This window comes from Petromyzon marinus, chromosome 10 (assembly GCF_048934315.1).
Source record: "Petromyzon marinus isolate PM22_M1 ecotype Great Lakes invasive population chromosome 10, UKy_Petmar_22M1.pri1.0, whole genome shotgun sequence".
In the NCBI taxonomy this organism is placed as follows: Eukaryota; Metazoa; Chordata; class Hyperoartia; order Petromyzontiformes; family Petromyzontidae; genus Petromyzon; species Petromyzon marinus.
In genome coordinates, this window is record NC_133676.1 from 12,760,168 (window position 1) to 12,775,602 (window position 15,435).

Sequence of the window (15,435 nt, forward strand, 5' to 3'; positions counted from 1 at the left end):
ACATTTCATCGAATTGTTCGCAGGTCATTTTTTTATTCTAGGGTACACTCTTTACCACAGTCATGCCGATATTTTTCAATTCTCTGCGCTGTAACATAGCCTCATTAAGTGGAAATTAAATACATCACGGCTTGCTTTTTTTTTACACGTAATAGAATTACATAAAACGCTTTAATCGTCAATAACCATTAAGTAATTCTAGCATTAAACAGCGTTCAGGAATGCAAGCATGGTTAAGTGCCACGGTGGCGAGATGTTAAATACCTCGCCCGCTATACAGGTGGTCGTGGGTTCGATCCCGACCCTGATGCCTGTATATTTGGAGTTTGGCTTGTTCTCCCCGCAGTTGCGTGGGTTTTACTCCACATTTAGAAAAATGCGTTGAGAGTATTTGGCTGCAGTAAATTTCCACGTGATAAGCCACTTCTTTGAGCTATCATTTTTTTTATTGCCAGGTCCCTTCTGAAAAAGCGCTACTAACCTCAGTGGGCCTTACTTACGGGGTAAAATAAAAAATAGTTTTAGTTGAAGCTAATCGTGCGACGGTTACCGTTTGCTCCCGTTCTGTGTGCCTGCAGCGCCCCGTGCCCCCACTAACTGGCAGCGGGGCAAGCTGCTGGGGCAGGGCGCGTTCGGGCGCGTGTATCTGTGCTACGACGCGGACACCGGGCGCGAGCTCGCCGTCAAGCAGGTGCAGTTCGACCCCGGCAGCGTGGAGACCAGCAAGGTGGGGTCCGATCTCACTGGGGCCTGTGGACATGTTTGAGAGATTGTGGGTTTTTGGCAAGAGTCTAAGATACAAATGTTTCTCTGGAAATGTGCCGTGTAATGAAATTACTTTCTAAAAAGTAATTCAGTTCATGTCAGCGACAACCTTTTAGTTATCGTAAAACGTACATACGACACGAAATTCTACTTTTAATTCTAAAGTAATTACATGCAAATTCTACTTTAGTTAAAGTCGTATAATTACAAATTTAAAATGCTGCCAGGTGAAATAAACTTAAAAAATATCAGCGTGTGATTTTCAGTTTTAATTACTAGTTTAAAATAAGTGTTTCTGATAGATATGCAAGCTTGTGTTTCTTAATCAACTATTGCGTCTTTGTGTATGCATATGTTTTGTGGGGAGCGGTGGTATAGCGGTTACCACACTGTACTACGAACCCGGCAACCCGAGTTCAATTCCCGCTCACGCCCAACACTGGTGAGGCGAATATCTGAACCGGTCCTGGGCCTCCCCTAGGTCTACTCAGCCTCAAATGAGTATCTGGTGCGGTGTATAAAAACATCGCCAATGGGGGAAAAACAAAGGCGGCCGGGCGTGGTGCTGGCCACCCACCCACCCCCTAGTGTGCTGTGCCGGCCTCCATAGGTACTCGCTAACAGCACTTGCCCCGATAGTCTGTTAAAGCTATAAGGGGGATCTTTGTCCTTTGTGTTTGTGTATGTATGGCAGGAGGTGAATGCGCTGGAGTGCGAGATCCAGCTGCTAAAGAACTTGCAGCACGAGCGTATCGTTCAGTACTTTGGCTGCCTCCGTGACCCCCAGCAAAAGACGCTGTCCATCTTCATGGAGTACATGCCTGGGGTATGTCCTGGCGAATCCTAGCCCCTCTCATTCTCAGGCCCTCTATTGCAAAGTGGAGCAGCCATATAAATACCACGTGGGTCCATACAAATGGAATAATTAACTCGCTGTCATCTTCTGGCCATCTTGCTGCCCGGCAAGTTTGTGAGTTTCACAGATATATCCACCAACTCCCTGCTTATCAGAGTACTACAGTATTCCCTTGTTATTCACGGACTTGCTATCTGCGATTTTGGCTATCCGTGAATCGCATCTGGAACTCTACACGGCTGTATTGAGAGCGAGAGAGAGAGAGAAAGCAAGTAATGAGATATAGAGTGATGAGAGATAAAGTGATGAGATTAAGTGATGAGAGAGAATGCTTATGTATTTAAGGTAATATCAATATTAACCACGCAATGTGCTATTCACGAGCAACTCTGGAATGTATCCCTCGCGAATAATGAGGGAATACTGTAGTTAGCAGGTATGCACTACTTCGACTGGGTGGTGTTGGATGGTTGACATGAATGGTTTGTTTTGTGGGAGAATTCCCTTTTGGCAGCTGTAGGTTTAGGGAGATGGAATATCATGCAGGAAGGATGAGATTCTTGTGATGACAGCCTCAGAAGCTCCCGGTGTGCATCTAGTTGATATTCTTGGCTCTGTGAGTCTTTGACAGTGTTTAATACATAGTTATTCAATGCTGCGAGAACAAATTTATGGTGAACACTCCTTAATCCATGCCAATTTCTGAACTTGCACAGTTTTGTGTTTCTTGGATTTTACTCAGCTTATAAATAGTTTTTAATATATAGATACCTAAGACCATTTGAGAAAATTAATTACTCCTAAGCCAAAAATCACATTTTGGCTCTGGCAGTAATTGTATACCGAACTTCAAATATTAAATATAAGGTATATGTGTGTCTTCATTTATTTTGAAGTGTCATTGTTACCATTAATAAATAAGGATTATTTATAAAGTTTCTCTTCAGGGTTTATACATTTAACTACTTGCACAAAAAGCTGCAATCTGTGTGAACCTTCTGAGGCTATGGGTTTGTTCTGGCTAAGCTTAATCAAAACGAGGAATGTATGAAACGTTGCCACATGGTCAGGGTGCAAGGTGCAAATAAAACCTAATAGCTCTGTGTGTCAACACCCATACATTAATATATTTCTTTTTTGCATAGCTACATATTTAATTACTCTCCTTTTTTTAAGGAGTCATTTATTCTCTGGTGCTCTTAATGGGCGCCACGGTGACGAGAGGGCATCACGGTGGCGAGATGTTAACTACCTTGCCTGTTATACAGGAGTTCGTGAGTTCTATCCCAGACTCTTTTGCCGTCCTGCGGTATATTTGGAGTTTGCATGTTCCACCTGTGATTGTGTGGCTTTTTATCTTGGTCCTCTGTTTTTTTTCACATTCAAAAACATGTGATTAGAGTAGTTGGCTGCTCTAAATTTCCACATGTTACAGTGAGGGAAAAAAGTATTTGATCCCCTGCTGATTTTGTACGTTTGCCCACTGACAAAGAAATGATCAGTCTATAATTTTAATGGTAGGTTTATTTGAACAGTGAAAGACAGAATAACAACAATAAATCCAGAAAAACGCATGTCCAAAATGTTATCAATTGATTTGCATTTTAATGAGGGAAATAAGTATTTGACCCCTCTGCAAAACATGACTTAGTACTTGGTGGCAAAACCCTTGTTGGCAATCACAGAGGTCAGACGTTTCTTGTAGTTGGCCACCAGGTTTGCACACATCTCAGGAGGGATTTTATCCCACTCCTCTTTGCAGATCTTCTTCAAGTTATTAAAGTTCCGAGGCTGATGTTTGGCAACTCGAACCTTTAGCTCCCTCCACAGATTTTCTATGGGATTAAGGTCTGGAGACTGGCTAGGCCACTCCAAGACGGACCTTAATGTGCTTCTTCTTGAGCCACTACTTTGTTGCCTTGGCCGTGTGTTTTGGGTCATTGTCATGCTGGAATACCCATCCACGACCCATTTTCAATGCCCTGGCTCAGGGAAGGAGGTTCTCACCCAAGATTTGACGGTACATGGCCCTGTCCATCGTCCCTTTGATGCGGTGAAGTTGTCCTGTCCCCTTAGCAGAAAAACACCCCCAAAGCATAATGTTTCCACCTCCATGTTTGACGGTGGGGATGGTGTTCTTGGGGTCATAGGCAGCATTCCTCCTCCTCCAAACACGGCGAGTTGAGTTGATGCCAAAGAGCTTCATTTTGGTCTCATCTGACCACAACACTTTCACCCAGTTGTCCTCTGAATCATTCAGATGTTCATTTTCAAACTTCAGACGGGCATGTATATGTGCTTTCTTGAGCAGGGGGACCTTGCGGGCGCTGCAGGATTTCAGTCCTTCACGGCGTAGTATGTTACCAATTGTTTTCTTGGTGACTATGGTCCCAGCTGCCTTGAGATCATTGACAAGATCCTCCCGTGTAGTTCTGGGCTGATTCCTCACCGTTCTCATGATCATTGCAACTCCACGAGGTGAGATCTTGCATGGAGCCCCAGACCAAGGGAGATTGACAGTTTGTTTGTGTTTCTTCCATTTGCGAATAATCGCACCAACTGTTGTCACCTTCTCACCAAGCTGCTTGGCAATGGTCTTGTAGCCCATTCCAGCCTTGTGTAGGTCTACAATCTTGTCCCTGACATACTTGGAGAGCTCTTTGGTCTTGGCCATGGTGGAGAGTTTGGAATCTGATTGATTGATTGCTTCTGTGGACAGGTGTCTTTTATACAGGTAACGAGCTGAGATTAGGAGCACTCCCTTTAAGAGTGCTCCTAGTCTCAGCTCGTTACCTGTATAAAAGACACCTAGTCTCAGCTCGTTACCTGTATAAAAGACACCTGGGAGCCAGAAATCTTTCTGATTGAGAGGGGGTCAAATACTTATTTCCCTCATTAAAATGCAAATCAATTTATAACATTTTTGACATGTGTTTTTTCCGGATTTTCATGTTGTTATTCTGTCTTTCACTGTTCAAATAAACCTACCATTAAAATTATAGACTGATCATTTCTTTGTCAGTGGGCAAACGTACAAAATTAGCAGGGGATCAAATACTTTTTTCCCTCACTGTAAGCCACTTTGTGGAGCTATCGTTTGTGGCCAGGTTGCTTCTGAAAATAGTTTTATAGCTCAGTGGGCCGTAATTAGTAAAATAAAAATAGCTAATTTTTATAGTTTATATGCAGTTGATGATGAGGAAAACGTTTACGGGCCATTGTACTTTATATGGGGGATCTGCACATCACAGATTGAGCTGTTTTTTGTTCCACTGTGGTTGCACGTGTCAGCACATTGTTTAATGGAGTCAGGAATGCTGGCAGTGGGTCTTGGCTGTGGAGGCCTTTGGTTTCCTGTTGTTCCTCCTGTTTTTGACTGACAGCCATAACTTTGAGGGTTAAAAAGAATTTTTTTTTTTTTAAAACTCAGACTGCTTCTAAAGTCTGCGGTTTGTTATTGCGGCTCGGAAGGACGCGTTCTGGAACGAGTAGAAGCCGAACATCTGACGTGGGCGTGGGAGCGATTTTCAAGTCTCTCGGGAAACAAAAAGGGGGTTTCCTCAGACACAGCCGGCCAGAGTGCCTGAGAGCAGATGCGTGAGTAGCTGCTGCGCGCGTCGGTAATATTTCGTGCCACGCAAAAAGAAAAAAGCGGCCGTGGTCGTGTCCATTTTCTGTTCGCGCTGTGGAAATGGGCCAGGCTGCAGTCGGGAAGTATGCGAAGTATGAAGGCCATGTGGAGCAATGCTGCACCTTTACCCAAGTGTTCACATTGATTGGGAAGCATGCTGTGCTTAAATTTTGATTTAAAGCTTTCGTGACTGCAGTCATTCATATTCTTAGCTCTTTCGCTAAAGTCGTCATCGTTTGTGTTATGGTCGAAACGTCGTGAGAATTTGTTTTATTGTTTTATATATATTTTATTATTTTATTGTTTCCCTTCAACGTGACTTTACCGAAAGAGCTAAGAACATGCTGTGCTTCTTGTTAATGACATGTATTCTGAAATTAATCGTGAACGTTAATATTCACGGCACACTTGTTTTTGTACAATTGTTGTTTGTTATTTGAAGATGGAATTTGTTATTTAACATCACTGTTATGTTGTGGTTGCTGGGCTGAGCTTTTTAAATGCACTTATGGATATAGTTTGCTGAAGTCCACATGTTCACATTATATGAATGGAGTATGTTATGGCATGACATATATTTGTTTTTTTTTGTTTTAGCAGCTCAAGTGAAGCTTTCCATTGGCTTTGTAAAAAAAAATCTACTAGATGCACTCTGTACATTTTTCCCATGCAAGACAATGCACAGTACCTGTTTAGTGTCCCCTTTATATTCTAAACCTTTTGACAAATGGTCGTGCGTTACAAACAAATGGTACATTTTTTTACAGCAATTGATATTAGCATTACAAAAATTTATTTCACCTCTGTGCAGGGTTCCATCAAGGACCAGCTGCGTGCGTACGGGGCACTGACGGAGAACGTGACGCGCAAGTACACGCGGCAGATCCTGGAGGGTGTCTCTTTCTTGCACGGCAACATGATTGTTCATCGTGACATTAAGGGTGAGTAAGGGTTGTGCATTTTCAAGCATTTATATTGGGAGCCCTCCTCGGTCTTGCGTTAAAGGCTCTAAAATTAGGTTTTGATGGATGGTGGGACTGCCAGGGGTGGCACTGTGGCGTCTTTATCACATGCAGTGCCTTTCGTTTGGTTCCATGCCATGTGTCGAATCTGTAAATGGGAATGACTTTCCTATGTTGCATCAGTGCTCATATTTGGCCTAAATTAATGACGAAATTATTTATTAACAAAGCGTTATTTTAAGTTTGGTCAACACTGACTGAGTGGTTGATAATCGTCAAACGTGATAATGACTGCCAAAGACTGACTACGACGAGACAAAAATTATACAATCTAAATGAAGGAGACAGGTAGCATATAAAGTATAAATTAAATGCACTTAATATTCGAGTGACAATTTTTTTCATACCAGAGTGGTCAATGTCTGTGTATTTTTACATCCAAGAATATTATTGGCTTATGGAGTATGGATGTTCATGAAATCCTTGTAAGTTCAAGCTTAAGAGGTGTTATTTTTTTCTTCAAATAAGAAAGTACAGTCTATTTTCCGAAACCTAACTAGCTTCATTATGCCTTCTTTTCTACCCCAGTATAACAAGTAGATTAAACTTTGCATTTATCACAATGATTGGTTTCGATATTGTCTGAAGCTAATGCCATGCCTATCATGAATTAGGATGAGGAAGAGTATAATGATATACACTTAAGAGATATGAATTTGAAGCGGAAGTTAATCAGTTGATGAGAATAAAGTGCACTCTGTGATACATTGCACAGTGAAAGTATGCTTGAGCTAATGAAAGAAATAAGTGAAAAATGAACTCTAATAGTTGCACACATTAAATTATCTGGACTTTAAAATTGACAATTCCAAGGTCAGTGCCATAAATTAAGTTAAGAGGAGACTACATTTTTAACTGCTTTAGTCGACAAAAGTAAGGGACTAAAACGCCATAGATCTTCGTCGACTAGACTATATGGCTGAGGAATTAAAAAAAAACTGACAAATTAACACCGATTAGAATGGGCTGAATGAACTTTTACCATTTGTGTCTGTCACTTATCTGGTCTGCTGCTTGATCATAACATGTCATGTGCAGCTCATGGTGGATTTTTCATGGGCCCTAGTGCACTTTTGCCTTGGTTTTATACTCAAATCTCTGACTGCCGATGGCTTCCCTCGGATTAATGAACCATTATTGGCTTCGTGGGTCTGGTAATAAGGAGTGAAATAAGAGTCTGGACACCGAATGCAAGCCGTTGGAGCTCTCAGGATGTAAGTCAAAGTAACAAGTACATGGTAGTACTAGTAGTAATACTTGAAGAATCATTCAGTTCCCATTCACCTTTGAAACATTTCCCTTCAAGGTTGTAATGCTGTTCAGCACATGCACCATGAGGGTCGTCCGCCCTCATCTCTCTCAATGTAAATGCCTGCAGTTTTCTTAAATGGAACACCAGGGGGCAACAGAGCGCCGTATAAATTGTACTTTGCGTGGAAGCTGTCTTTGCGCTTCATTATACATTTTCACATCCAGCACTCGAAACAGTTTTCAAGCACTATTCATTACAAAGGAATAAACTGGAGCGTATATATATATTTTTCACCAGTTGGTGAATTTAGCACATCGTATCGTGTGCACGCTGAGAGGGAGAATATTATCGGCGAGCTCTTTGCACGTAGAGGAGCCGCCTACGGGAGTGCTCGCGTCCCCTCATGCTCACGTGTGCGCACGTGTGTCCTGATCCGTGCAGGTGCCAACATCCTGCGCGACTCTACGGGCAACGTGAAGCTGGGAGACTTCGGCGCGAGCAAGCGACTGCAGACGATCTGCTCGCAGGGCACGGCAATGCGCTCAGTCACGGGGACGCCCTACTGGATGAGCCCTGAGGTCATCAATGGCGAGGGCTACGGCCGCAAGGCAGACATCTGGTGAGGCGCGCCCGTGAGCGCTTGCGTGCGTAAGGCACGAGATGTTAATTACCTCGCCCGGTATATAGGAGGTCGTGCGTTCGATCCCGACCCTGATGCCTGCTGTATATTTGGAGTTTGCGTGTTCTCCCTGTGGTCGGGTGGATTTTTCCTCCACATTTAGAAACGTGCGTTTATAGTATTTGGCTGCTATACACTTCTACGTGATACGCCACTTAGTCGAGCTATCATTTGTGACCAGGTAGCTTCTAATTTAGAGCTGTACAGCTCAGTGGGCCTTACCTGGTTCTTATACTGCCAATACGCGTGTAGAGGAGTAGTACGGGGATGTTACGTCAGGCGCACCTTCCGGTGCGATGGCATCATGGAAAGTGACGTCATGTCTCTTCGAGGTACTTAAGGGGGGACCCCGTGACGAAAGTGGGGTCACTGGGAGCCCGGGAAGGTGAACGGTGGAAGAGTTAACCAGGAGTAGGGCTCGAGGAGTCTTGAGAGAAGCCGGCGGCAGCAATTGGAGTGGCTGCTCTCCTCGGTCGGTCAGTGTTGGCTAATCCCCCGATCCGACTCAGAGGAGAGAGCCCGGGAGCTAGCCGAGCTAAGGGACAGACAGAGTGAAGGTCCGGGTGAAGGACCTCGTGCAGAACCCCTAACCCTGGGGAAGAGTTACTTTGACCCTTAATAAATAACCGGCGTAAGCCCTTACACGAAGATCTGCCTTCGAGTCGTCATTTGCACCTCAACACGTGCATCGAATTGTGTGTGTGTGTGTAATTTGCGGTAATTTGTAAATTTTGAATGCTAGTAGTTCCGGTGACCCCTGCTGTCACTTAGATGTGCTACATTCACCAAAATAGAAAAACATTCTTGAACCAAATTACTGTCCCTAATCGAAATAATTAATTGAATAAAAAAGTCACATTAATTACAGCCCTAACATTTACTATCTCCAAGTAGAGAACCCGTGACACTGAAGTATATGGCAGGCCTTCAAGTCGATACTGTATCCTGTAACAACAAATATTTCTGCTTTTATGCATAGGTGAATGTGAAAATTAAATGAAAACAAATAATTTTTTTTGGTAACCAAGGGAATTGTCAATGCCGAGTCTGGTTTTATATTTAGTTGGGGTAGGAGTTTAAATTTGTAACCAGGATTGGTCGCAGCTCCAGCTCAGAACTCTCGACACGCTCTTGTTCATTGACGATGTGGTGGCTCCTTTGATTTCGTGCACGTGGCAGGAGCGTAGGCTGTACCGTGGTGGAGATGCTGACGGAGAAGCCACCGTGGGCAGAGTTCGAGGCCATGGCTGCCATATTCAAGATCGCCACTCAGCCCACAGACCCTCGGCTGCCCCTGCACGCATCGGAGCATGCGCGTGATCTTCTTCGCCGCATCTTCGTCGAGGCCAAACTTCGTCCGTCAGCAGAGGATCTTTTGCGACATCCATTCGTCCACGTCCACTAAGCGGGGTGGTGGTTAAGCTGTGTGACGACGGGCGCTGGGACAGTAGCAGCAGCAGCAGCAGCAGGCATTGCCGGTTCATCGAGTCCTCAAAATGACTTCAGCCTGAAAGGAACTCGCCTACGGTGTCAACATGTGCACCCACAACCATATTGAACATCATCATCAGCTCTTCAAGGGGCTGCTTGGGCTGAAAAATCCAGCTGACTTGTTAATTGGATTCTTTTTTGACTCATCCCGGAAAGACGTTTTTTTTAAAAAATGCGCTACGATCCTCTTTGTAAGCCAAGGTCTACATTGCAAGCGTAAATTTAAGCTGAGTTTTCCTTCAATGGAAGTAATCATCAGAAATGTGTACTGTGTTTTGGATCTGCCAAAGTTTATCACCATTAAGAAGACAGCCACCTCCTAAGATGTGCTGGATTTAAATTGTTAGTCCACAATGCAGTACATGTTGAACATTTTGTGTCAGTTTTCTATGGAATGTCTTCAGCGGGGTTTGAAAAATCGGGTGCAGTTGCAAAACTGCGCAATGTGATTCATGTGGTATTTGATTGTCCAACTCAAACAACATGGTAAGCCGTCACGTTTCTAAACCTAGTCGATTGCCAGCTATTGTCACGCAGCCTCTACGTAGGTGGCGCTGTTTGTCAAATAGTCTGTTTTCTTAAGTGTGATGTAATATACATGGCCTTTCAAGCCATAGAAAAATACTGTCAAGTGCCCTACCATATAGCCACAAGTCCCGTTTACTGCTACTTGATTGAAACTTGATTTAATTACGAAGCCGGCCAGTGGATCTGTTGTCCATTGCGTATGTTCCTGCGGTTGCTGTATCAGTTTTCTGGAACAGCTGGCACAAATATAATTGGCCACAACTCGACAGCACTCTGCCAGGGCTGGGGACAGCAGTGCCACCCCAAATGCTACCGGTATTTCTTGTGCACTTTCAAAAAGGCCTGTACTATTTAAATAAAGATAATTGACGTTTTTTTTGCTGCTAATGATTAATTTGATATCCTTTTTGTAATAGGGTAATTAAAAAAAGTTGGCTTTTTTATTGTAAATTTCTGTTTTTACATTAAATAAGATGCTGGAGGCATTTTTTGGTACAGAATATAATTGAGACCACTTGTACAAGAATATTTAATTACCAAAACAAGCAGTGCTTGAACTCAAAATATACATTTGTGTTACTTTTTCTTCTACAGGTTTGCATGCAAACCAAGGATGGCTTATACGTGCTGCAATTCTTATATACATTTCGTATATGTACCAATTGTGGCACTTTATTTCAAAAGCTATTTTATACTGTCTTAGGAAGTGTTGTGTAAGTTAAGGTTAAGGACAAAAGCTTCTGCAGCTCGCACTGGGAGTATAAACAACAAGGGAGGCAGCCGTGGGATGTTGGCGAACCGCATAAGTGGCGTTTGGTATCGTGGAGTATTGGAATGAAAACTCAAGAAACATTTGATGCTGTAGCAAGCCGATTGAACTCTTCACCAGGCGGTGAAGTGTCGCTTGGCACCACCGATGGATAAACCAATTGCAGGGCATGCAGATAGCTTGTGTGCAAACGTCTCGTGTTGTAATTTTTTTGTGTATATGTGATCAAACGTGACCTGGTTATTTCTGGTCTTGTACAATGTGCCCCGCTGACCTTTAACTCAGTGCTCTGTCTGAGGCTGGTTATTTAAAAAAAATCTTATCTGCAGTCAAGGCCGGTGCCTTGCCCATCAAACATTTATTTTTGCTGAGGAACGTTCTAACGGATAAGATCATTACCGCTTTTCGAACTCTCAAAGCCAAATGGCGTGATCATGAAAAGGTTTTCGGTATTGGTCAACATCAAAATGAAAGTGTTGCTTTGCATTTATTGAAGGTTATGCAACATCGGTATAAGAGCAAAACGTGATGTGCAAATGGGGCTTCAGGTGAATTAAGCATTTTTTAAAAAAATAATGAGGGACCAAGTTATTGAGTGGCAGATACCTTTGAACGAGGTCAGTATGCATTTGTATCCAGGTTGTCTGTGAAATTCATCCAATATATGAACAATGACAATATTCCTACACAATGACAATATTCATATATTGTCGCAATATTCATATATTGTCATTGTTGCCAGCTAGCACCCAGAACAATTTTTTGCATTCTTGCCATAGCTTCATCTCTTGAGTGCTGTACACAACCAAGTGTGCCACATACATTTACTTGAGTTTTGTAATTTCCTTCTGTTAAAATTTGACTTGCACTGAAGCCCTGGATGTACCGAGTGATGATGTTTCATTTCTGCAGGCATATTCTCATTATTTTTCTCTTGATGCATCCAATCTGCATGCAGTGCTCCGAGGACAGCCTCTCGCATAGCAAAGGTGGAATCCATTTAAATAACTTCAAGCACAATTAAAACAAACCTTGGAACGTGCTCTCTCCTTAGCACAAGGTACAGAGTGATGTTTGTGGTACGACCATGTTGCAATGCATTATGTTCATTTCTTTTCATATACAGTGCTCTGAAAGGAAAACATTAAACTGTATGCAGTTATTTGCATTCATTGACTAAGGCTGTCTGCAATTTAGTGTTCACCTGGGGCTAAACATTTCCCCATAACTTGACTGATAATTTTTATCTCTCGTCTGCATTTTTAAGTTAGAATAATGCTAATTCCTTCCAAAGATAAAGAATTGAAATTTTGAGCTGAGTTTTTTTTAAACGCACTTCAGCCCTTCCGTTCTTTACATTTTATGTGTGTATTGTTTTTGTTATCCCTACAGGTGGGATAGGGAAAGGGTGATATGGCAGGTAAACAGTGCCTTCTGCTGCAGCCTTGCCTTACATTCCAACCGTGGCTGCAAGAAACGTTAATTGCATTGTAACCTGATGAATCACAAGCAGGTGTCAACTGCACATTTCCTCTCGTGACAGTGCCTCCTTAAAGGTGCCCACGTGTTGTTTATCTGGTGATCTGGGCTTTATTTGTATACCATTGTATTTATGATGCTAAATTGATCATTATGCCTGCAGTGCAGTCAGTAGCTCGGCTATGTTGTGTTTAGGGTTGGCTCTTCCCATCTCTATAGAAGGAGCTTTGTCCTTTCGGCGCAGTCGTGGCTCAATAGAGGAATACTCATTGAGCCACGCTCTACTCAAACCATGTTTGTGTGCCCGCAAATGCGTGTGTTTATATGAGACTGGATTTTAAAAAATGTAATATATTTTATAGACTTAAAAATATATATAATGAATCAACCCCTTGGTATTGTAAGTATTAAAACAGATTATAAATTATATTCTTTGGGTCTTTCGGTAAAGCCACGTAGATAAAAAAATAATATTACGACGTTTCGATCGCAACACAAGCAATCATCATCAGGTGAAAAAATATAGCGAGAGAGCTGCCGAAGCAGGAGAAAAAAAAAGATTCTAAACTATAGGACACCATATTCTTAGTTCTTTCGGTAAAGTCACGTTGCATACATTTTTTTTGTATGCAAACCAACACACCTGAAGACGACCGTTTGTGTTATGGTCGAAACGTCGTGAGAATTTTTATTGTTTTATATATATTTCATTATTTCGTTGTTTCCCTTCAACGTGACTTTACCGAAAGAACTAAGAATATGAATTACTGCAGTCACGAAAGCTTTAAATCAAAATTTATAGGACACCACATTGTAAATTTTAATTGTTGCACCGGGAGTTAATTTCGCATTTCTGAATAGGATTGCACTGCAGCACTTGATGAGCAGCCTTGTAGAAAAAAATCTTGGGATACAATTCTATCAATAGGGGATATAAGCAAGCAAAACCTTATTAACCAGCTGAGCAGTTGGTGGTGGGTTTGGAAGTTGATGCTAAATATGATTTATTCAAAAGTCTTCATTCACTGTGCACCGTTTTTACACCCCGATGTTTAATTTTTCAACGTTTATTGTCTGTCTATAAAGTGAGCTTCGGGAAATACATTTTAGCATTGTGCATATTGTTTTAAGATTCAGTGGACATTTCTGAGGCTCGCAGATAACCTTTGTGATGCCTTGGTACAGGGCATGGGAGAGATTTTAGTTGGGAGTTTGTGTGTGTCCTGTGAGAGGTACCGGGTGGTGGTGACTTCGGAATATCCAATTCACAATACTAAAAATAAACTGTCCGTACAACATGTGCTCACAGCAACTGGTCAATGACAAAATATGGCTAAAGTGACAAAGGGGAGTGGAGTATTTTTCTTAAATGAACAGTTGGAGCTGAAATGGAGCACATGGTACTCTAACGAGACAATTACGGACCAGTGACACACTGGGTCACTGCTTGCAACAAATGTTCGTGCCAGTGAAACACACTGTGCGATTGGTGGGGTGAGGGATGGGTCAATTGTATTGGTACAATTCATCTTTAAAGCCCATGCCAACCAGATCTGTATTGCTCCCTAGCCCATGTGCCACATGCCCACAGCTACACAGCAACGACTTGCCAACTTAAACTGTCATAAGGCATTCAGTCTCGTCTACTTGGCTATGGATACTCGGCATGTCCACTGAATTGGAAATCGTTTGACCATTGAATCAAATGTTATCTGTAGCAGAGGGCTCCCAAATCCACAATGCACTGTTTTTTTATATATAACTTGCATATCTTCCTCTGTAAGTAGATTTTGCTAAGGCGCGCATATTGATGTTTCTGTTATATCAAAATAGTGTATCTATGACACATTTGGGGGTATGTTTCTGTTGCATACTTTCTTGTCTTGGGGAGAAAAAAAATTTCGGTTCTGCATTTGACATTAACCTATGCAGCCAACTGCATTACATGCGAGTCATTGTTGAAACGATGCGTCAGCAGGTTTATCCCGGATGTTTGAAGCCAAGTGTTAATAAAAATTCTGGCAGGACGGCCTTTATGGAAAGTTTATTCCTGATGAATTCTTAACATGCTTTGTGGTCGCAAATCCCATTATGCAATGAGCACATGGTTGCGAACGTTCCCGGTTTAATTTGCAAGCTACGTCCTCAATACAAAATGTTCTTGAAAGTGATTTTTTTAAATCAGGGCTCATTCAAAAGGTGGCGGTTACCCAGAAGGTCATCGTGTACGGACATTGTTTTCATAATTTCGAGAGAGAAACATAAATGCATTTTGTCCGGTTGAGTATTTAGTGAATCCTGCATATCCTGTTTAAGTAACTTTAACCATGTTTTGAACCGAAACAGTAGGAAGCTCGCTGGCTCCAAGACTTTGAATTATATTTATTCAGAAAAGCCTCGTGTAACAATAATTTTTAATGAATATCTTAAATCGGGATGTTCGGTCCATCGTCTATTTAACCAGTGTTTTGCACGTTGGATAAAACCAAATTTCTCAGATAAAATTCACACATACGAGGGGATTACGCTCAAAGGTTCACATAAGATGGATTCATGAACAGACTTGCCGGGCCTCCAACTTTTGGTTGCCTCAAAGCCCAGGAACTTTTGGGAGTTTACTAAGTCTGCGTTGGTCTACTTTAACTTTCTTCGTAAGCACTGGTTCACATGCGTTTATGCCACCCTGGCGAGAATGTTTCTCTCCAAATGAAATTATCTTAAAAGGTATGTTCAATGGAGTTCGCTCTCCTGCTTTGTGGAACCTTGCTCGAAGGATGAGAATCCGGAGCTGGAATTACTTCACAAAGATCGCATTATTTATAAATGTGTCGTAACCCTCCACCACCCGACACGGACAATGGGCAAAAAAGTGTCACGTTGACAAAAGACAAATAGTTCTATACTTTAGCCCACCCGTGTGTTGAAGAGTGAATCCACAATATTTACAGTTTTGAGTACGACGT

General features: G+C 42.2%; 1 protein-coding gene across 4 annotated transcripts in view; it reads left to right on the forward strand.

The window, feature by feature from the left end:
* Window positions 1–14,514, forward strand: part of LOC116940873 (mitogen-activated protein kinase kinase kinase 2-like) — a 36,256-nt gene extending 21,742 nt beyond the window's left edge. For all 4 annotated transcript variants that reach the window (XM_032951179.2, XM_032951178.2, XM_032951177.2 and 1 more), the window contains 5 exons: window positions 579–727; window positions 1,460–1,591; window positions 6,064–6,193; window positions 7,968–8,145; window positions 9,385–14,514. In XM_032951179.2, the coding sequence (XP_032807070.1) occupies window positions 579–727; window positions 1,460–1,591; window positions 6,064–6,193; window positions 7,968–8,145; window positions 9,385–9,610 (815 nt within the window). In that variant the 3' untranslated portion in view covers window positions 9,611–14,514. The remainder of the gene's footprint in view (window positions 1–578; window positions 728–1,459; window positions 1,592–6,063; window positions 6,194–7,967; window positions 8,146–9,384) is intronic.
* The last annotated feature ends 921 nt before the right edge of the window (window positions 14,515–15,435 follow it).